The following is a 21010-nucleotide window of genomic DNA, read 5'->3' as shown; positions in this document are numbered from 1 at the left end:
TGTCACATGAAATTGATTGATTTATAATTTTTGGGTCGGTCACGCCACTTATTTTCATTATGCACTCCTCAGTATATACAGGGGAAAATTCCATTATCTAAAACCCTTACCTTAAAATTAGAAAGGTGGTATGGAAAATAACTTTCAAAGATATCAAACTGTCATGAAGAGGCGTAGGCTGTGTGACTTACAATTTGAAACAGTAGTTTAAAAGCGCCATGAAGGTATAATTTCAGATATTTGCCAGAAAATGGGCTAAAATGAAAATTTGAATTTTGGGAAAGATAATGCCGAATAGTAAAAAATAAAAAATATACCAATTTTTTTTAAAATAATAAAAAATCAAGGTCCCTACCGATTAGGCATAAATAAGACAAGAATATCAGTAGTAATTTATTGCATTAGTAACAGTGAGTCCTAACCTAATTTTCGGCATAATCATCACCGTTGTTCTGACATTTGTCGTAGCATGGCAGTAAATTTTGTATGCCCATGGTATATGTGTCGGACAGCAAAGACTGGAACTATCTCTACCGCAGTGTAGCTGCCAAATCCTTGTCCTGCCAGAAACCTCTTCATTTGAACAAAGAGATGAAACTCGGTACATGCAAGGCCAGGGCTGTACAGGGAGTGGCCCAATATATCTCCCCTGATGTGATGCAAATGCCCACGTGTACTCAGCTGTATGGGGTTGTGCACATTCGATTGGCCTTCTATGAATTGTCTGCACCATCGGCTGACCATACTATCACTCAGGACGCCCGGTTTGCACACCTCACACTATTGCTGGTTACTCTGTTGCGAAATTCTGAGCATGCAAAATTCTGATTACTACACGTAGGCTACATTGCAGTCTGTGGGAGACTGTATGAGAACTGAAATCTTTAACCTAGAACTGCCCTAAAACGTCTGCATTGCGACTGTACCGATTACAGCTACATGCCACTTCTTCCTGCCTGCATGTGTGTGTGTCACTCTCCGGCCACTAGTGCTGCGTAAAGACACCATTGGAGCTTTTTTTAGGATGCCACTTGTAAATGAACTTTCAGAAGCTGTTATTAACAGAGTGTTCCTGTTTTAATGTTTGGTTAGCTAAATCAAGTACCTATACAATGCAATTCTATAAATTCCTTGCATTAAATTTCTAATACCTACAGCAATAATGGTATAACTGCATGTTTTCAGTTTCACAGTACTTCACTTGGATATACTGTTGTTTCACTTATATGCAAGAGTTAAGTTGTTTGCTTTACAGAGAAGAGAGAAGTAGCTTTATGCATCGAAAATTAGTCCGCACTCATGGTTCTTGCAAGCAAACTCAGTGGAAATATCAACATATGATACGATATAATGCCGAGAATGGATAAGGAGACTGTTAGTTTTTGTTTCTACTTTATGTTGTTTCAGTGTAAAATGGCCAAATAAGACTGTATCTGAAACTCTTGAGTAAATAAATAAATAAATTATATTTCTTAATCAATCACTCTTCACTCTTATCTCATTTAGTCTTAACTTTAAAAATAATAAAGTATTTTATTTTAAACTTACTGCGTATAATAAAATTCCATAATCCTTCCCTAGCTTGTGAATTGTAATGTTTCCAAATCCACTATTTTGCTGTTTGAATTCAAATCTTAGAGAATATAGAAATTAAGTCAATTTCATAGAAGATAATGTTGGTACTTAACAACACCGTACGTGGATCTGTATGAGTTTATTATTTCCATTTGCAAAAACATCGATTTAGTTTAGTTTGTAATTGTCAGGGAAAATTTTAAATTTTGTCCTGGAAAACCTGGAAAAGTCAGGGAATTTCATTTCTGCTTCTTTGTAGCCACCCTGGTCAAGTCCGCATGGAGTCCAATAAATCCTCCCCTCAAACCTTTCCCACCAATAGCATCCGTCCAAGAAATGACAGTACTTGTCAAGTCCACGTGGAGTAAATGACATGTTGCCAATTCAGTTTCCTTAGATATTTCTCAACGTGAGGTTGCAGTTGCATTTTCTTTACTACATTGTGTTATTGTGTTGTGATCTTTTTATTGTACAGTATAAAGACCTTGGTAGTATAACATCGCAGTGAATGAATTGATGTCTAAACACTGCAAGCAAAAGTGACAACAGCACTTTTCCAAAAAACAGGTGCTGGCTCAAAACCAGCCAGTTTCCTCTGGGGTTGTGTCAAAGATACCAAACTGGTGCTGCGTCGAAGACTAGCACTATACCACTATAGTTGTCTATGGATCTTCAGAAGATTAAATATGCAGGTTTTATTTTTTTATACAAAATATTTACTACCACCACCATTACACCAACCTCTCGAATCCACCACCATCGTCATCATAGACTCTCTACCCCATGTAATGATTGTGGTCAGTCCATAACAATATCTTCTCAAACACCATATGTGACACATTATCAAAAACCCAAGTGTTTGTACAGAACAGGTGCAGATTTCAATTTAGACACGTTGGCCCAATACAAGCCTTACAGCAGACCACATTCAAGCAGTCCACCATCATTGAACAAGGTCAATGCATAACTGTGGATGAAATTTATAAAGAAATTGGAATCAATAATAGAAATGTAGTGTCATTTAGAAATACGAGGCTTGTCTGGAAAGTAAAGATACAAACACATTTGCACGTTAGGGGAAAAATGTGTACCAAAGTTGGCAACACTGGCAGTAACCGTGATCCATACGACGAGAATTGGGATTGAGTCGTCAGTGCTGCGCTAAGTCTTGTGCGAGGAACACACGTTGGAAATGGCAGTGGCGATACCGAATCCCGTCAATTGCAAAGTGCGCGCCGTGATCAGGTTTTTGCAGGCACAAGGAAAGCGTCCATCGGAGATCCACTGAGAAATTGTGACTCTGTACGGAAACGTAATGAATTGTCAAAATGTGGCAAAATGGTGCCGTGCCTTCGTAGATGGTCGACGTGATGTTCATGATGAAGAGAGAATTGGGAGGCCGTCCGTGATCACTAACGACCTTCGCAATCGTATTGAAGCAGAGGTGCGTGCGAATAGGCGGGTGACAATTCGAGAATTGTGTGTGATGTTTCCTGACAGTTCGAAAACCACTTCATGAAGTTGTGAGTGGGTTAGGGTACAGAAAGTTGTGTGCACGCTGGGTCCTAAAACATTTGACTGACGAACACAAAACCAAACGACTGGGATATGCACTGGACTTTCTTACTCGCTACGCAGAAGAGGGAGATGCATTCCTGGACTCCATTGTGACAGGTGATGAAACATGGGTGTTCCACCATACGCCTGAATCCAAGCAGCAGTCACTGCAGTGGCGACATACCCATTCTCCAAAAGCCAAAAAATTCAAAAATTCAATTTCAACCCGCAAGCTGATGGCAACTGTTTTCTGGGATCGCCACGGCATCATGCTGGTGGAATTCATGCTGCCTGGAAGAACGATTAATGCTGAAACGTACTGCCAGACTTGGAAACATCTTCAACGTGCAATTCAAAACAAACGGAGAGGCTATGCAGCGAATGTCACCAAGGCTCTGCTTGCACAGTTTCAATGGGAGGTCCTTCACCATCCGCCATACAGCCCCAACCTTGCACCCAGCGACTACCACCTGTTCCTGTACCTCAAGAAAAATCTTGGTGGAAAACACTTTGCCAACGATGATGAAGTCAGGGAAGAAGTCACAACTTGGTTCCAGATGCAGGCGGCGGATTTCTACGATTCAGGGATACAAAAACTTGTTCCGCGTCTGAACAAATGTTTGGACAATGGTGGCACTTATGTGGAGAAATAGCCTCTGTATCAGTGTATCAAGTGTAACTTTAGTTGCGAGCAATACATTTATTTTATATCTTATTTTTGGTTTGTATCTTTACTTTCCGGACAAGCCTCGTAGTTATGGTTTCGAAAAATCACAGCTAAATGGGTTCTACATCTGTTGAAATTTGTCAGATACTACTGAATCACTATGAGGCAGCATTTCTCAATTGTATTCTCACTTGTGTTGAGACATGTGTTTGCCACCATATCCCAGAATTCACATTGACGAGTATGGAGGTTAAGAAGGAATAAGCCAGGACTGGTAAAGCTAGAAACTCTTTATTGTGTGGTATGGTGCTCGCAACCTTTTTCTGGGATCACAAAGGGATGGTGCTTATTGATTTCCCTTAGGTGAGGTATGTAAGACAGTGAATTCTGCTTATTATTGTGCACTTTTGGACAAAGTTAGAGCAATCTACAAGTCCAAAAGATGAGACCATCACTCCCTATCTGTAGTGCCATTCTTCTGCACAACACGAGATTTTAATACTGCTAATTTAACTCAATATATAATTGCAAAAATGCAATCCTCCATACAGCCCTGATCTCTCATTGTATGATTGTCATTTAGTTGGACAACTTAAGAAGTCATTTTGAGGTCAACGTTTCAAGAGCGGTGAGGAGGTGAAGCTCTTCTCGTGTACAGTGGAACCCCGATTTTATGTTCCTCGGTTGTACATTCAATTTTCATGGTACCAATAGAGCAAAAACACTAGAAAATTTTCCGATATTTTCATTTTCCCACATTTTAAATTCTTTCACCTTAGTCCCTTGAAAATCGTAAAATCAAGTGTCACTGTAATTGGTTTTGGCACCAACCATTGACTTTCTATGCCACGGGCATTAAAAAAAATATTTATTAGTGGTTTTGCACTCTTTTCCCATAATAAAAAGTTACAGAGAAATTTTCGGTTTATATATGACTGACCCATGAATCTTGTGCAACATAATAGCTCAAAATGACATTATAGATTTAATTTTGACTCACAGTTTGTAAAACTCTAAACTACAAACATAATGAATAAATTGTGGCAATCATTGCATTAATGTTGTAATGTGTTTTGAGGCATATTGTCACTTGTCTTTCTTTGTACATTTGTATAATTAAAACTTGCAATAATATGGCCATCAAATTTCATTTTCCAAGTAAATATAACCTCCCACTCACACATATACCATTTAAAGTTTAATGTGTACCTTGTGAGTAGAATTGGCCAATTGTATTTAATTAGTTTTTATGTGAAATGTGTGATTAACTTGTTCTCTTCCAGGTTCATGTGCACAACGTAATTGTCACACTGGACAAGGAAGCTCTCGAGATAATTCAAATGGAGGATGTTTGAAGAAGCTTACAGCAGAACAGTACTTTGTGTGTCGAGAGAAAGGTACTGAACCTGTGAGTAGAGTTGGAACTATTGATCATTATAGGATTTCCTGTGCCCGTACTTTTTTAACCCTTAGCAGATGGAGGTTGTAAAGTGTGTGCTTTTTCAAATGTGGAGTGCTACACCCAAATTTAATACAATGAAAATTATTGACTGTAGACAGTCAAGTTTTTTTCCCCCCTAAAGTATTTTGCTTTGGGGGAAAATAAATTACAATATCCCGTTATCAACATTTAGAAGAAGAAAATTTTAATTTTGCAAAAAGAAAAGGTACTAATCTGATATTTCCCGGACAGATTTCTTCATTTTTACAGAAGAAACTACTTACGGTAATAAGTTCCTGTAGCATTGTCTAACATCTGGAAGGTGTTTTGTGTGATGTAACGGATTTCTTCAAATTTAAAAGTTTGGGGCTCATTTGGGGGCAGGTGACTCTCGCCAATTTCTAACATGCCTTTAACAGGGACTCTATAGAGAAAGTCGGGGAGCTGGAGCGGAGGCGGGCCCACGGTAGCGGTAGGGGGCGGTAGGTCAATTACCCCAGGGGCGAAGCCCAGAATCAGTGGGAAATTTGGACTCAAAAATTTCAAACGAAAATAATTTTTTAGTTTAAATTACCCACCGATTCCGGGACGAAAAACGTGAATACACCTTAAAGAATGTTCCGCGAAGCAGATAGGTAAGTACAAATGTCAAAAATTGACAAAATGAAGAAGTTATAGGTGTCCGGGGAATATCAGATTTTTACCAAAGAAAAACTAAGAGTTCCCATGGCCACTGCAATAAGCCAACGTGAATAATAATCTAAAATGTAGTACCATTAGTGTTCTACAACCATGCAGAATTTTGTTGGTAATGGTTCATGGCAAAAACAATTTAATTGGATTATGCAGTACTACAAAAAAGTATGATAGTCTAGCGGTATGTTAGATAAATATTGTTTTCTTGTAGGTACTGTGTGTAGATAATGTGTCATACTGTCACAAATCATTTTCCTCACTGTGAACGTAGTAGGAGTCAAACAGAGGTGGACAAATTTTTTTTAAAAATATATTTTTAATAAGTTTAGGTTTTTCATTTTTTTTAAATTCTACTCAAAAAGAGGTCTTTTGTGGACATAAAATCAAGAAACTAGGATACATAACCTCTGCTACAACAATTAGACTACTTGGGAATAGTTGGCAACATTACTTTTTGCTATTGTATAATATGTATTATTTTTATGATAAACTATACTTAGCATGATTGTAGGTACATATTGCTACAAGTGCTAAGGGATCCCCGTAAAGAAATTTCTTGAGGAATTTACTATTTTTTTCTTCTTACTGCACCTGAATTGAGATGAAATGATAACATTGTACTTCCTCTGAAAGGCCTGCCCATCCCATTCAAAACAAAACAATTCTCAGTTCTCTACAACAAGTAATTCATGTTCTATGAATTGTTAGAAACGTGTCCCTGCATATGGAATGCCCATGTTTTGAGCTGTTTTTTTGACAAACTTCAAATACTTTTATTGTGTTGAAATTAGAGTATGTCATACCTTCATACATATATAAATTAACCAAAGACAGAACTGAAATATAATTTGGGTTGAGAAATAACATGTTAGAATGCCACTACATGGCGCTGGTGCAGGTTTAATCCTAGCCGGCTTCCAAAGCATTTGTGTTGACTCTCATCTTATGGATGGCCAATTAGGATGAACAATTTGGGAATGACAGAATATGAAGACTGTAGTGACATTGCTGCAATATAGCAATAACTAAATATTTAACCTTGCATTGGTCACACACGGTTAAAGGCCTGCACAAGACCTGGAGCAGACCCGTTCGCGAGACATCGCTCCTGAAATGCCATGCAACCTGCGCAACACCCTCGCTTGAGCAGCTTGTATGCCCACATGCACAGATCGTTCCTGGCAGGCATTGTAGACCCGCCGGGTACCCGCAGTCTTACGATACCTAGTAGGTCTCAGTTCGTTCTTTCCATCAACTGCAGACCCCTCCCTCTGCATGACGTAGTTGCTTCGAGTAGAAACTGCACCTGGCCCACACCGTTCTGCAGTGTTGCCAACTGCAATAGATTTTCACTACTTAAAAAAGGGAACTCGAAGCTTCGTAAGCCACATCACCAATGAAATGAGATTTACGAATGTTGCTACCCCCCACACACATTGAAATAGGTTTTCCGTGGCACAGGTTCCATAAGTATATGTCGTAAACAACCAATATACGTATATATAGTGATATAGGACAGGACTGAAACATGTCACGTTCGACGCTGAGGTCGCGAGTCGAACAACACACTGTTCTACTGCGAACACCAGGGCCGTAGCCAGCCAGGGCCATTGCCGTTACCCTCGTTTGGGGGGTAGGGCCAAGTACTTGGATAAACGTGCCAACAAGAACAATCACAATAATAGTAATAAAGTAGCATGAAAGGCATTATAATCCTCATAAATCACGCAAAAAGGGGGTAGAAGTCGGTTCTCACGCGCATTTGTGTTGAAACAGAGGATTAGAAATATTTGTTTTCAACACGTCAATTTCACATTAGCTAATAATGGAAAACAAGCACACAAACTGTTTTTGAAAGAAAGAAAGTGCATGATAAATGCATTCCGAATGTACAGACATATGGCATGTAAAATTTCCATCTACAATATTTTCTTTTCACATGGAGCGACGTATTACATAATCAATTCATCCAACTCGTAACAAACCAATATTAATAGCAAATAATATCACGGGCCGCCATAGCATTCTCTGTTTTAAAACTTTTCTCACTTAGATCGTTCGGCGCTCAGGGCCGACTCCCACTACCCCTTTGCTACGGCATTGAACTTGATGAGACTGGATAATATTTTATAATATATTTCTACTTTCATAAAATTTGAAATCAAGGGGTTGCAATTACCCCTCCATCCCCCCCTCTGCAGGTGCCCTTGGCCGTCTGGAAGGAAAATGCAAGAAAAATATGAAAATTAATTCCATCTTGAGTACCCTTTAGCCCTGCTACTCTTAAATTCTGCTAGTCTGTTTTTTCTTGTACTTTAATGTTTGACCCCCACCCTGACCCTTCCGCTAGACTTAATTTCCGTCCAAGCTTGTGAGCAATGCACCCTACCCCCTCTGGTTGCGCCACTGCGTGCCTGGTTAAGGCACCATGCAATGAAAAGCAATTAGTTTTCAGTGAGGAGATTTTTGTTTGCTCGATCATTTATTTAAATAAATGAAGCTGTAATACTGCGTGCATTTCCTGGCAATAAGATAAAAACTGCTTACGCTGAACTGAAATCGCTAAGTATATAAATTCTCCTTGAAGGAGAGAGCTCCTCCTAGGACCTCGTAGGATTTACGAGCTACGTAAGTAGGCAACACTGGCTGAAGCTGTCCACGTGGTGATGAAACACCTGGAGCGACACACTGCCGGAGGGCTGTTTCCTTCCAGCAGGTTTTGCAGGCGCCCGGGTCTTGTTGAATGCCCAGTTACCTTGTAAGCGCAGAGTGCCTGGAAGACGAAGAACCCGGGTAAAGACGCAAGTCGACTCGTTGCCGTGGGCAGGCTAGCAGGTATACCTGTCCTCACGGGCAAGCGGGCAGTGGGTAGGTAAAATGCAGACTATGCTGGCCTCTGCACACGGTCTCTTGTTCTGGGTGTGTGATTTTAACGTCGTTGTTTATCAATGATTGTTTTGTCAACACCCTTCCTGTGTTTAGCGGAGTTTCTAACCTTCCTCTCTTACCCCACGATTTTGTTTTCAGTGTTAGTAAGATATTCGAGCCGCTAGGGAGGGTTCGTTGAAGCCACTTGCTTTCTGAGAACATGCAAGACTATAGGCGTACCTAGTTTTTACTGAAAATCCGATATGATGTTCCATGCCTAACAAAGAATACCTTTTTATAATTTTATAGAATTTCAATTTTTATATTTTTATAGAATCTCAATTGTTGAAAGAATTGTAATAATTGTGGAATTAGCATCTTAGACCATTAATTTGGCATATTTTAAAAAACCGGTCTCTGAAACCATATGCAACCATAGATTTAACTTTTCTCGTGTGACCCACGAAGGGTTAGGAAGGTATGTAGGCCTATGTTCCAGCAGTCTGATGATGCATGGTTGAATCTAAGGGACATTTCATGCTGAAGCAACAGACAGCAAGTGACACACGGCAGGTGACAATTGACATGTAGAATTCACACCGAATCGACACGAGCCCTTTCAGTCTAAATACAGCAAAATATTGACTGTGTATGTGCAAACAATGAACTGAGGTGACACAATGCACGATACTGACAAACTGGTCCAGTCCAAGCAATTGGCGTAGCTTTGGTTCGAAAGGTTCAATTTGATTACTGAGGGTTCACTTCCAAGTTACATGTGTTGCGTGTCACTTCAGTGTGAAATCTCCCTAAATTATCAGTGTTAGACAGTATATAGATCATATTTTTGCTAAACGTTTTTGTAAACCAGGGTGCCAAACATACGATTTATCTTTCCAGCCATTCAGTGGAAAATACTACAATTTTTGGGAAGAAGGTACCTATAATTGTATCTGCTGCGGAACTGAACTATTCAGGTAAAATACAATAAAATTACCAATTATTTAAGTTACAAAAACTGAACAATATAACAGTGAAACCATAGAGTATACTCAAATTTGACCACTATTGTTTTTCATGTTGAAAAATTAGTTAAATTTCATATTTTATGTAATACACAATTTGAAAAATAGTTACATGATGTGTGTGCTATGCATTTATCAATAAAGAAAAAGAGACTGGGATATTATGGTGTTCCAGATTTTCAACATTACAGGATATATCAGCCAAACGCATGGCCATGAAATTAGGCGGGTGGCAGAAGTTCACACTGTTGCCATGTCGGAGCACAACCCCGTGTGTTCGGAGGTTTATGAGAATGAAAGATCTCGTTGTAGAGTTGGTCTTTGTAATCGATGTGGTACAAACAGACAATATTTGCTCGAATGGTCAGGGATGACACAAAAGTGTCCCAGAGAGGGGTCAGTCTGATGCTTGATCTAGGCATTGCAGCCCGGTTGACATTGCCACATAGGGTGCGGGAACCAGGGATTTTTGTCCTGCTCCCATTTTGCTTTTCCCATATGTAACACCAGCGCAATTCTACCCAGTTACCTATTTTCATGGTCGTGCATTTAGTATTATATGATATCAGTTTTATCTGCTTTGTACATCTGGTAAATCACTAGTATGCAGGATATCAAACTAAATTTCGCAGACATTTCTATGTAGTACATCTCTTTTGTGTGCCCAATATTAGTGATCGACATCTCTACACTGGGAGAAACTAGACACTGTTGACATCATTAGTGTTTCAATGGCAAGAGATCCCACTGACAGACAATTTTATGCAGGTCAAAACAGCAAGAACGAAAAATGATGCAAAACCAGGGTTGGCTCAGTAGTTCAGTTAACCCTTTATAGCCTGAATTTTTGTTATGGAAGAAAATTGCAGTTTGAAACATTTATATGTATGGTTAAGACTTCTTTTGGCAGGATTGACAACAAAAAATCATCTGACATTGTCATAATACTAATTACAACTAATGGGACTCGGAAGTCCCGACAGGCCACTGACATTTTGTGTATAAACAGAGAAATTATGTATATCAGATGGTGCTTCAAGCAAAGTAGACACCAGAAGCATGTCGGGACTGCAAAGTCCCAAATGATGTTTTGCTCATAAAACAACTTTCCAATTACATTTGGCCAAAATTATTTTATAACTATATTTATGTGAGCTAGGAAAAAGATATAAAAAATTCTGGGATACTTACAGTTATTCTAATATCTACTTTTCGTAAATCTATGGCCACTGCTCTTTCATAAGGTCAATGTGGCTCCATTACTGACGCTTAGGTCTAAGATATTGCTTACTGATCCCTTGCATATACTTCCATCAGCTCCTGTCGTTTGTTGTGAGTAGTAGACACCTCAATTAACAGGGATGCACAGGACCCACTAAGTCAGAAACCAACAGTGTCATGTAACAAGCGTTTGTAGGATGTGGGACTTTTAAAATGCCGTCAGTCGATAAAGGGTTAATAGAGTAATGGCATGGTATGTGTCCTGGTTGAACCTGCTTAGCATGTCTACCAGAAATAATATTGATCAAAATCCATCTCAGTTCATTTCAGCAAAAATTCATGCCCTATAAATTCATTTTCTTCTAAATTATATCCAATACCACAGGGAATTGCCCTTTTGTATTTTTCTTTGCTTTTCTCACTCTATAGCTTCATCAAGGTGATTGAAGATTAGATGAAATTCTTGATGGAACACCCATGTCTAACCTTAGCCTTGAACCTGAGACCACCAGTGACAAGATCATGAGTTTATGACAATGTCCATAGCCACAGCTTTCATTGAATATCGCTATAGTACATTTCTTCCATGTGTGATATCTGCATATTATTTGTGCATTACAATTTTTATGTATTTGAGTGCATGAAATTAGTTAAGTTAGCAAAACAGTTTTAAAAAAAACTGTTAGGAAGTAAATATTTGCAAGGACAGGAATGATTTATCTGTATTATGAACTGTGCAACTGGCAGCAGAAAATGAATTCTACAACCACCATGTCATTACCAAGCATCCAACTGCTTGAATTATCAGCTAAGAAACCAAGTAGAACTGTACAGGGTGTTCCATAATTCCCTCTGGGATTTCGGAAGTCAGTTGCTCAGAGGTCAAGTCACCCGCGGGGAGGAGAGCTTGTTGTAAGGTGGGTTAAAAACTTGGATATTTACTCTCGTCATTGATGTGCTCTCGTTCCCGTGGGTGACTTGGCTTCTGAGCAACTGACTTCCGAAATCTTGGAGGAAATTATGAAAACCCTGTATTAGCCATTAAAAAATCTGGCAACGTATTTTTGTTATTTCATCGCATATTTACCACTTTTGGCTAATTGAGATCATGAAGGTGAGTGACTAGATGAGGACACACTCACAAAGAATATCCATGTCCAACTGAGACACAAACCCGGAACCCTTTGTGGTGAGATATCAAAAGTTGATCACTTCACGTTCTCGACCACTGAGCTTCACCACCAGATAGCTGTATTTGGTATCGCGAAATGAAACAACAAATTATTATCTACATCCTAGGCTCAAGCAAACAAATGCATGCAAATGACACCAATATTAATATGCATTTGAAATGTTTTTCGCAAACAACAACAACTTGTTTTGTATTTTTGAGCAAATGAATCTTTAACTAACAGTTGGGCTGAAAAGCTCATAAGCTAACATAGTAAAAATATTTTTTTGACAAAATTCGATTTTATTATTCAATATAGTTGCCTTTGAGGGCGATACAACGATTATAGCGGTCATACAATTTTTCGATGCCATTTTTATAGTACGATTTCTCTTTAGCCTCAAAATAGGCCTCAGTTTCGGCGATTACCTCTTCATCAGTGCTAAATTTCTTTCCAGCGAGCATTCTTTTAAGGTCTGCAAACAGGAAAAAGTCACTGGGGGCCAGATCTGCAGAATATGGTGGATGGGGAAGCAATTCGTAGTCTAATTCATATAATTTTGCCATCGTTTTCATTGATTTGTGACACGGTGCATTGTCTTGATGAAACAGCGCTTTTTTCTTCTTCAAATGGGGCCATTTTTTCGTGATTTCATCCTTTAAACGCTCCAACAACACTATGTAATAATCGCTGTTGATGGTCTGGCCCTTTTTGAGGTAATCGATGAATATAATACCATGCGCATCCCAGAATACTGATGCCATAACCTTGCCAGCCGACTGTTGCGTCTTTCCACGCTTTGGATTTGGTTCATCACGTGCAGTCCACTCGGCTGACTGTCGATTGGACTCTGGAGTGTAGTTATGGAGCCATGTTTCATCCATTGTAATATATCGACGGAAAAATTCGTGTTTATTACGGTTGAATATCGCTAAACATTGCTCCGAATCATCAAAACGTTGTTGCTTTTGATCGATTGTGAGCACGCGCGGCACCCATTTTGCACATAGCTTTCGCATGTTCAAATATTCATGCACAATATGTCCAACACGTTCCTTTGATATTTTTAAAGTCTCAGCTATCTCGATTAACTTCACTTTACGATCATTTAAAATTATTTTGTGGACTTTTTTGATGTTTTCGTCAGTAACAGCCTCTTTGGGGCGTCCACTGCGTGCATCATCTTCGATGCTCATTTCGCCTCGTTTAAATTTAGCAAACCACTTCTCAACGGTTGATTTTCCTGGTGCAGAGTCCGAATAATGTTTATCAAGCCAAGCCTTGGCTTCAACAGTATTTTTTTTCGCCAAAAAGCAATGCTTTATTAACACACAAAATTCTTTTTTATCCATTTTTTCACAATAACAAAAGCTGCTTCACTCACAATGCTATATCTCACGAACTAATTATCCGGCAGCTGTGAAATTTATACACGTATCTTTTGAAGGTTAGTACTAAGTAAAAATCACATGGATTTAATTCTAGTAACGCCATCTATGAGTCAGCCTACGAACTTTTCAGCCCAACTGTTATGTATATACCATGAACATATACATAACCTCGAATGAAAATTTTTACAGTAGGAACTCGTTAATAAACAGATAATGATTATTGTACACTGTTGGTATATAAAGATATTATTGATTGATTGATTTGGTGTTTTAAGTCCACTTTATGCACAGTAAGGCTAATCGGGACTGGACCTACAGTTTAAAGTGGGATCCGAACCACTCTGTGCCTCCACTGGGTATCGAACCCGGGACTCCTTGATTACAAGGCGACAACACTACCACTGCGCCATCGAGGAGGCTATAAAGATATTAATAAGAATGCCAATATTTAAATTTCAATCGTAGCACTTTTTCTGAGATGAATCCCATCCGAACCAGTCTGATGCATGTAAAATTTACTTTCCAGTACGTTTGTGATGTAGCACATAACACTATCATATTGTAATCAAAGTGTCCAGACTTTGATTCCTAGTGAAGGCACCAGGCCCGTAGATAGAATTGATCTCGGGGGGGGAGGACTCACAGGTTATCAGAGCAGGCTTTGTAAACCAAGTCCAATTTTCAAAAGTTTAACAGTATTCAATGAAGGTAAATTATGTGTGTGTGTGTGTGTGGGGGGGGGGGTTCATTAAGTTATATGAAATTTAGAAATATCATACAAATACTACATTTTTTCTATATCTTTTAAAACAAGTGTTGACTGCTACTGAAATCATCCCTTACTGCACACTCCATACTACTTTTGATGATACAGATGTTTATATCACACAAGAAAAAATGCACAATATTCAATTATATTGCCTACAGTACATTCCACCTCGGGCGGAAGCAATGAAACTCCCCTTCGTTCGAAAACTTGGGAGCTGTTGACCTTCGACACAGATGAGAAGGGAATTTGCATGAAGTCATCAAAGTCGCAGATTTCTGTCTAAGTGGGAGGTTGCAACAGGGGTAGTGAAAGTACAGATAGAGAAGCTGTCCTGTGAAAGAACCTTCTAGAGTCTAGAGAAGAGAATCTTCTAAATACTTGCCGCTACTTATACTACTTCTTATAAATAAGATGAAGAAATGTGTTAGCTGTTGTCCATGTTCTGTGAATTTATCCTTCACCAAAGTTGTGAGCAAAATAATATCTGCTGTCTACATTTTCACTCTTCTCTGTAAACAAATTTAAAAAATAGTTTTGCTTAATATCAAGGGGCTGAAGGCAGTGCCAGGGGAAGGGGGGCTGACGGCAGTTCCAGGGGGGCTCAGCCTGGCTACAGGCCTGGAAGGTGCTGTACATTGCACAATGGTTCACATACTACCTACTGTAAACTTTGTCCTTTTCAGATTATCCTGTCCGTGCATGAAGGAAACTCATAACATACAAATTTGGTTGGTGCGGTATTAAATTTTAGTAATGGTAAGTTTATTATGTGTTTGTATCAATACGAGTTTCATATTGATACATTTTAACAATTTTAATAATTTCTTTATTTCAGTTCTAAATCTAAATACGATTCACATTCTGGTTGGCCTTCCTTTTCATCTGCAGTTGAGCAAGATGCTGGGGACAGTAACGTGATAACTCATTCCGATACCTCCCATGGGATGGTGAGAAGTGAAGTTCTATGTAAAAAGGTATGTATTGAAATTTGTTACATGAAAATGAATTGTGATTGATAACAATGACATTGATTAGGGTTCTCATATGTCTGGAGAAACTGGAAATGTCTGGGAATTAAAAAAAAACTCAAGGAAAGTCTTCTAATTGATCAGAACTCGAAATAAGTTCTTGCCTGCCGATAATATTTACAGCTAATATGTACTAATAACTACAACCTCAGTAACTTGCTTTATGCAAGCTACTTTGAAGATATAGCATTTAGTCAAGATGTAGTATGTACAGGGTAATTATAAATGATTCATCAAGTTTTAAAGTGAAATATTTCCAAGACTATTAATATAATATGTGTGTGCTAATCATGAAACAAGAGAACATATCTGAAAGTTTAATTTCTCTTATTTGCAACCTTGGCACCTGCCTACAGATGGCAGCACAAACCTAGTTTTCAAAATGGCATCTATGCAGCAGAAAGCATTCTGTGTTTTGGAATATTTGAAGTGTTTTTTCCATTGTTACAGTACAGCCTGCATTCCGGAGACAGTTTGCAAACTGCACCGCCGGGTCACCAAACCATTCTGCGATGGCATCGACAGTTTAAGGAAACTGGTTGCCTGTGCAAAGGTAAAAGCACAGGACATCCAAGTGTTTCTGATGAAAAAGTGGAGTGAGTTTTGTGAGTAGCCCACAGAAGTCAACATACCGCACTAGTCACGAACTTGATATTCTGCAGCCAACTGTCTGGAACATTTTGAGAACCTGATTGTGACTGAAACCGTACCACTGCAGGATCTCATTACAGCTGCATTTACGAGTAGGGATATGCTAGAGTGCACATGGGGCAAACTAGATTATCGCATAGATGTGTGACGAAAGGAAGCCACGGACAGTTTCTGTTTATTTTCATGTATCATTCTTTATTTTGTGTTATATATTTTTAATGCAGTCCTTTAAAAACCCGATGTATCATTTATATTTACCCTGTATATTGAATTATGTGGTGCACACCTCAAAAAAATTTAGAAGGTAAATTAACTGATTTTTTGTTTAAAGTCCACTTTATGCAAAGTTAGGCTAATTAAAACTGGACTAAAGTTTGATCCAAACCACTGTGCAATGTGCCTCCACCAGGTATCGAACTCGGTACCCCTTGATTACAAGGCGATGATGTTAACACTATGCCATTGAGAAAGCCCTAAAAGATAAATTTAGTTGAGCGACACCTTGTTCAATATCTTTCTGGAATTCTGGTGTTTTGTGTGGTACACAAAAGTAAAATTTTAATTCCAAACAATAGACATTTTTATTCAAATTAAAATGGTTTTTATATGCTTTAAATACCTCATTCTTGAATGTAAGACCTATTGTGAGACAAAAAAGTTGTAGATTTACATACTCTACTCAAATATTGATCTTTAAAATCTTCTTACTCCATATGCAGGAACAATCATGGTAACATCTGACTTACCTTGTAGTCTTAAAATTAAAAAAAATTGTGCTTTTAACCCTGGTGTTTTAATTTGTTTATTTCTATGTCCTTTAATTTTCCAGCCTCAAAGTCAGTTGGATTTTACCATGTTAACGTATTGTTATTGGCAGAAATGTGTCAGAATACCAGCATTTGGTATAATTTGAAACTTGTACATGGATTCTTAGTAAAATTTAACAAACATATGAGGTATTGAACAGCAATAGCATGTAACAAATGCATACCAAAATTAATGAAGTATGCAGTGCAATACAGGAAAATCTCGTTAATACGAAGTACCCTTTAATCCGAAGTTCTTCCCATTCCCCAGCCGATAAGATAGGATTTATAATGTATTTCAGTACGGATAAATCGAAATACGGATAATTTTTAATACGAAGTTGTTTACAAGACCCTTCCGCAAAACTGGTTTCACTTAATTCGAAGTAGACACCTGCGTAAGTCGACAAGAGAAGATCGAATGTGGAGAGAGCTTGGACGTTATTTTAACTTGACCTTGACATGTTTCCTTGTCCTAAGAGCTGCTGACAACCCGAGGGAAGTGGCCCGAAATGCCCACTGGACATTGACATTCTTTGTCAATGTGCATGGGAGGTCAAGCTCTTTCCCCGCTGAATGCGCCACCTTGGAAATATTCACCAGTGCTAGATGAGAAATGCGAGATAAGATCGCACGAATGTTCCAAAATACAAGACGCGTGGCACCTGGAAGTCTCACCCATCTGTCTAGCTCTGAGCTCGAGATACAGCAATTTCCCGTGAGCGAGCAACTTTTGGCCTGGTAGCCGACAACTTCCGGTAACCACTTTCATTGAAAGCATGTTCTTTGTGCCCTGTAGAACTTCATTAAAAAAAGGGAAACTATTCAACCTGCTTAATGCGTTGTCATCTAGGTTTCCCGCAAAAGTTGACGTCGATCTTGTTGCAACTCCAGTTTCCCGTTTCATACGTTTCCCAACTGTGCCGATCATAAAATTAGCCAAAACAGTGTTTTGTTGTCTGCGTGACTTCTCCCCTTTTGCTATCAGCAAACGGGGGGGGGGGGGGGGGTCCGTTGCTAATTGTTTCGGCCACAATTTTCTTGCTCGTGTGCGCACACTGGCTCCTTTCCTTTGGCGTCTAAAAAAAAGCAAACAGTTCTGAATACCTTCTTCAAAACGAACAAAAACAGCATGATAAGTAAAAGAAAAGTGACACCCTTCCTTCTCCTACAACAGCTCATTATCCGCCACTGGTGTGCATGGTAATGCGATAATTGCAGAATTCAGGTCCCTCTTTCTTGTTTGAATGCAGCTGTCTGGATAGGAAATATTGCCCGTATTATTGTCTGTTGCATGGTAAAAGGTAAAACAAGGATCATTTTTTTTTTTTTCACACTGCTGATAAAAGTTCGATCTTCGACAACTTTAAAATGCCCATGATTTCCCTTCTGCCACCTGCTGCTCTAACTTCCAGCCGGTCTCATTGTGTTTACGCTGCAGCTGGCGCCAGTGTTTAGTCTAGCGTCTGGAAAGCTCTCGCTTGCCGGTAACTGCAATAACTCATCCAGTGCGAAGGAAAGGAATAAGCGTCATTGTTTTGAATCTCGCAAAGCCATATAATCCCCACTTTTCTTCAGAACCATTAGCGTGCTGCTGTTACAAAAAAACAAAAAAAAAACGCAATGGTCAATGTAGGAATACGAGAGGAAAAGTTTTCGCGGAGCGAGTGTTTGACCTCCAGAATACTCCTGAGGGCCGGTTGCACCATCGCCACTTAATCTGCCACTTTACAAAGTGCTGGATAACGACAGGCGGGAGATTTAGGCGGCGGTGGGTTGCACCAAGCATTTTTATCCTCGGCCTTGTAAGGTAGAACTTTCTCCTGCTTGCCGTACGACCTGGCAACAGAAACTGGAGAAAGTTGTGTTTTCGAATGTGTTTTGTTTGTTTATTACGTGCTAATATCTGCTTGTCAATTCCAAATGCATGCTTTTTCAACTGAAATATGTTTAAAAAAAACTAAATATTTATTGCAATAAAATGAAACAGCTGATAGAAGTAGGTAATGCATGTGTCGTACTCTCATATAATATCAAATGTGTTATATGATACAATATAACCCGTAATCTTTCGAAGTAGTGGGAAGCTTACAAAATTTTCAATTTATTTTTCACGTACTCCAATTAACATAATGCAAAAAAGAATATCCCTCGTCTTATCTTTCAGTAAGACATACGGTCACTTTTTAAAAAAATATTAAACACTACTAAACAGTGACCAAAATTTTACGAAGTCGTAACAAATGCAAGTTACATTTATTCAATTTTTAGTGCAAGGCTGACATACCTGAGTTTGTGTAAATATACGGAATGAGAAGAGCAATCTTCTATTCTGCTCTTACTAATTTATCATTCGTTTCTGTTAATAATTTATCAATCCGTAACCCCTTCTTTAGCGAATAGCGAGGATTAGTATTATCAACGTTGACCATCTTATAGGTTTCTTCTTTATTTATAATGCAGCTTTTGTGAAAGTTGGTTAACGATGCAGATGAAAATTAAATTTTTGTATTCAAGACAAATTCGAATAGCACAAAAAAATTCGTTAATCAACGGTTCCATGTACAAGGTACATTTTGGGAATTACTATCATCTTAGCGCAAAAGGAAGAATCAAATAGTAATGTAAAGTACCGTAGTACTGTATGTACGCACGTTTTATTCTTATTAAGAAAAAAGAAGAAACTCCAGGCTGTATATACTTTCAGATAGGTAGTTTCGTGAAACGTTATATGCTAGTGCAATGCAAGAACGTATATATTTCTTTACAAAAAACAGTAATATTCACCAGGAAAATATACATTGTACATACGTACAAGCTGTGGTCCTTTTTAGACGAGCGGATAGGGACAGTATTAGCACCTTGGGTAATACATGCTAACAACACCAAACATGGCCTGCCTAACCTATCCACGTATGTACGTATATAATAGCTTAAATAAACAAATTATAATTTGCCAAACCTATTTACATGCTCATTTATGCTATTATATGCCTACGTGGATAGGTTAGGCAGGCCAGGTTTGGTGTTATTAGCATGTATTTCCCAAGGTGCTAATGCTGCCCCTAGCCGCTCGTCTTTTTAGGCCAGTTATTTTGAAAAATCAAATACAAGATCATGTGTATTCTAAGTAGTAAATACCGAAAAAAAAAACTTTGACACTTACGTCTTATGCTCTCCCATGAATATTAGGGTAGGGTTGGTTAGGTTAGGTACAAAACCAGTAGGAAATTGTTCCTTGTACTTGTACATGCATGTCAACATCGTAAGGATTCTTGTTAACAGTAAACTTTTTTTTTTGCCAATTTTGGAAGTTAACATACAAAATCACACATATACAATGTATACGTTTCTTAAAAGATTGGTATTACGTCTTATGTACTACTAGGTATGTAGTTTCTTGCAAGGTTATTATTGTAAATGTGTGTGTTTGTAAAACACACTACCATTCGGAAATTGTTCCTTGTACGTACATATGTATGAACTGGACGGTAAGAGTGCTAAATATTATACGTGCATTCTTTGCCAGTTGTTATTCGGAAACAAAACATTACTTGTTTATTTGCAATGTTACATTCACACCAATGGCGACGGAAGTGACTCTAATAATATTACACGTGTTTTAATCTTAAATATTACAAATTACCAGGATTGCGAAAAAGCAACTGATGCATGGTGTACATTTCGTGTATTGCGTTTGGTTGAAAAAAATTGTTACAGAAAACACACATTCATTTATTTGGAACGGCATTTTAATACAATTTTGCAAGCATCAAACGCATTACTTTAACCTGGTTTTATTTTCTGTACCCGAATGCACTCAAATCCTACATACGAAATTACAGTGAAACTGCTAATGCTAATATCAATATACAACATTTTCGGAACACACACGAAAATGACCATCTAATATTCATTTCTACGCATATATTTACAAACGTTGCTTTATTTATTGCCGTTCCTGGGATAATTAACATATCCGCCTTTTTTTGCTGTTATTTGGTAATGCAAAACATGCAGCAAACTTTCGCAATTTGCAACAGCTGATCGAGACTTTGCCATTTTATCAACTATAAAAGTGTTAACACAGATTATATTAGGTGCTGCACGTATCTGTTGGCTGCACAGTGTACTGCTTTTCCA

At 38.4% G+C, this 21010-nt stretch overlaps 1 protein-coding gene across 3 annotated transcripts in view; it reads left to right on the top strand.

The window, feature by feature from the left end:
- LOC146003121 (peptide methionine sulfoxide reductase MsrB-like) overlaps positions 1–21010 on the top strand; it is a 48121-nt gene that overhangs the window by 6030 nt on the left and 21081 nt on the right. For all 3 annotated transcript variants that reach the window (XR_014443784.1, XR_014443783.1, XM_083141298.1), the window contains exons 2-4: positions 5083–5207; positions 9705–9781; positions 15218–15356. Coding sequence is in view for 1 of the 3 variants with exons in the window: in XM_083141298.1 (XP_082997424.1) it covers positions 5083–5207; positions 9705–9781; positions 15218–15356 (341 nt within the window). In the remaining 2 variants the exon portion in view is untranslated. The remainder of the gene's footprint in view (positions 1–5082; positions 5208–9704; positions 9782–15217; positions 15357–21010) is intronic.

The sequence above is a fragment of the Lepisma saccharinum genome, chromosome 19 (assembly GCF_977018435.1).
Source record: "Lepisma saccharinum chromosome 19, izLepSacc3.1, whole genome shotgun sequence".
Lineage (NCBI taxonomy): Eukaryota > Metazoa > Arthropoda > Insecta > Zygentoma > Lepismatidae > Lepisma > Lepisma saccharinum.
This window is presented reverse-complemented; position numbering and strand designations above follow the sequence as displayed.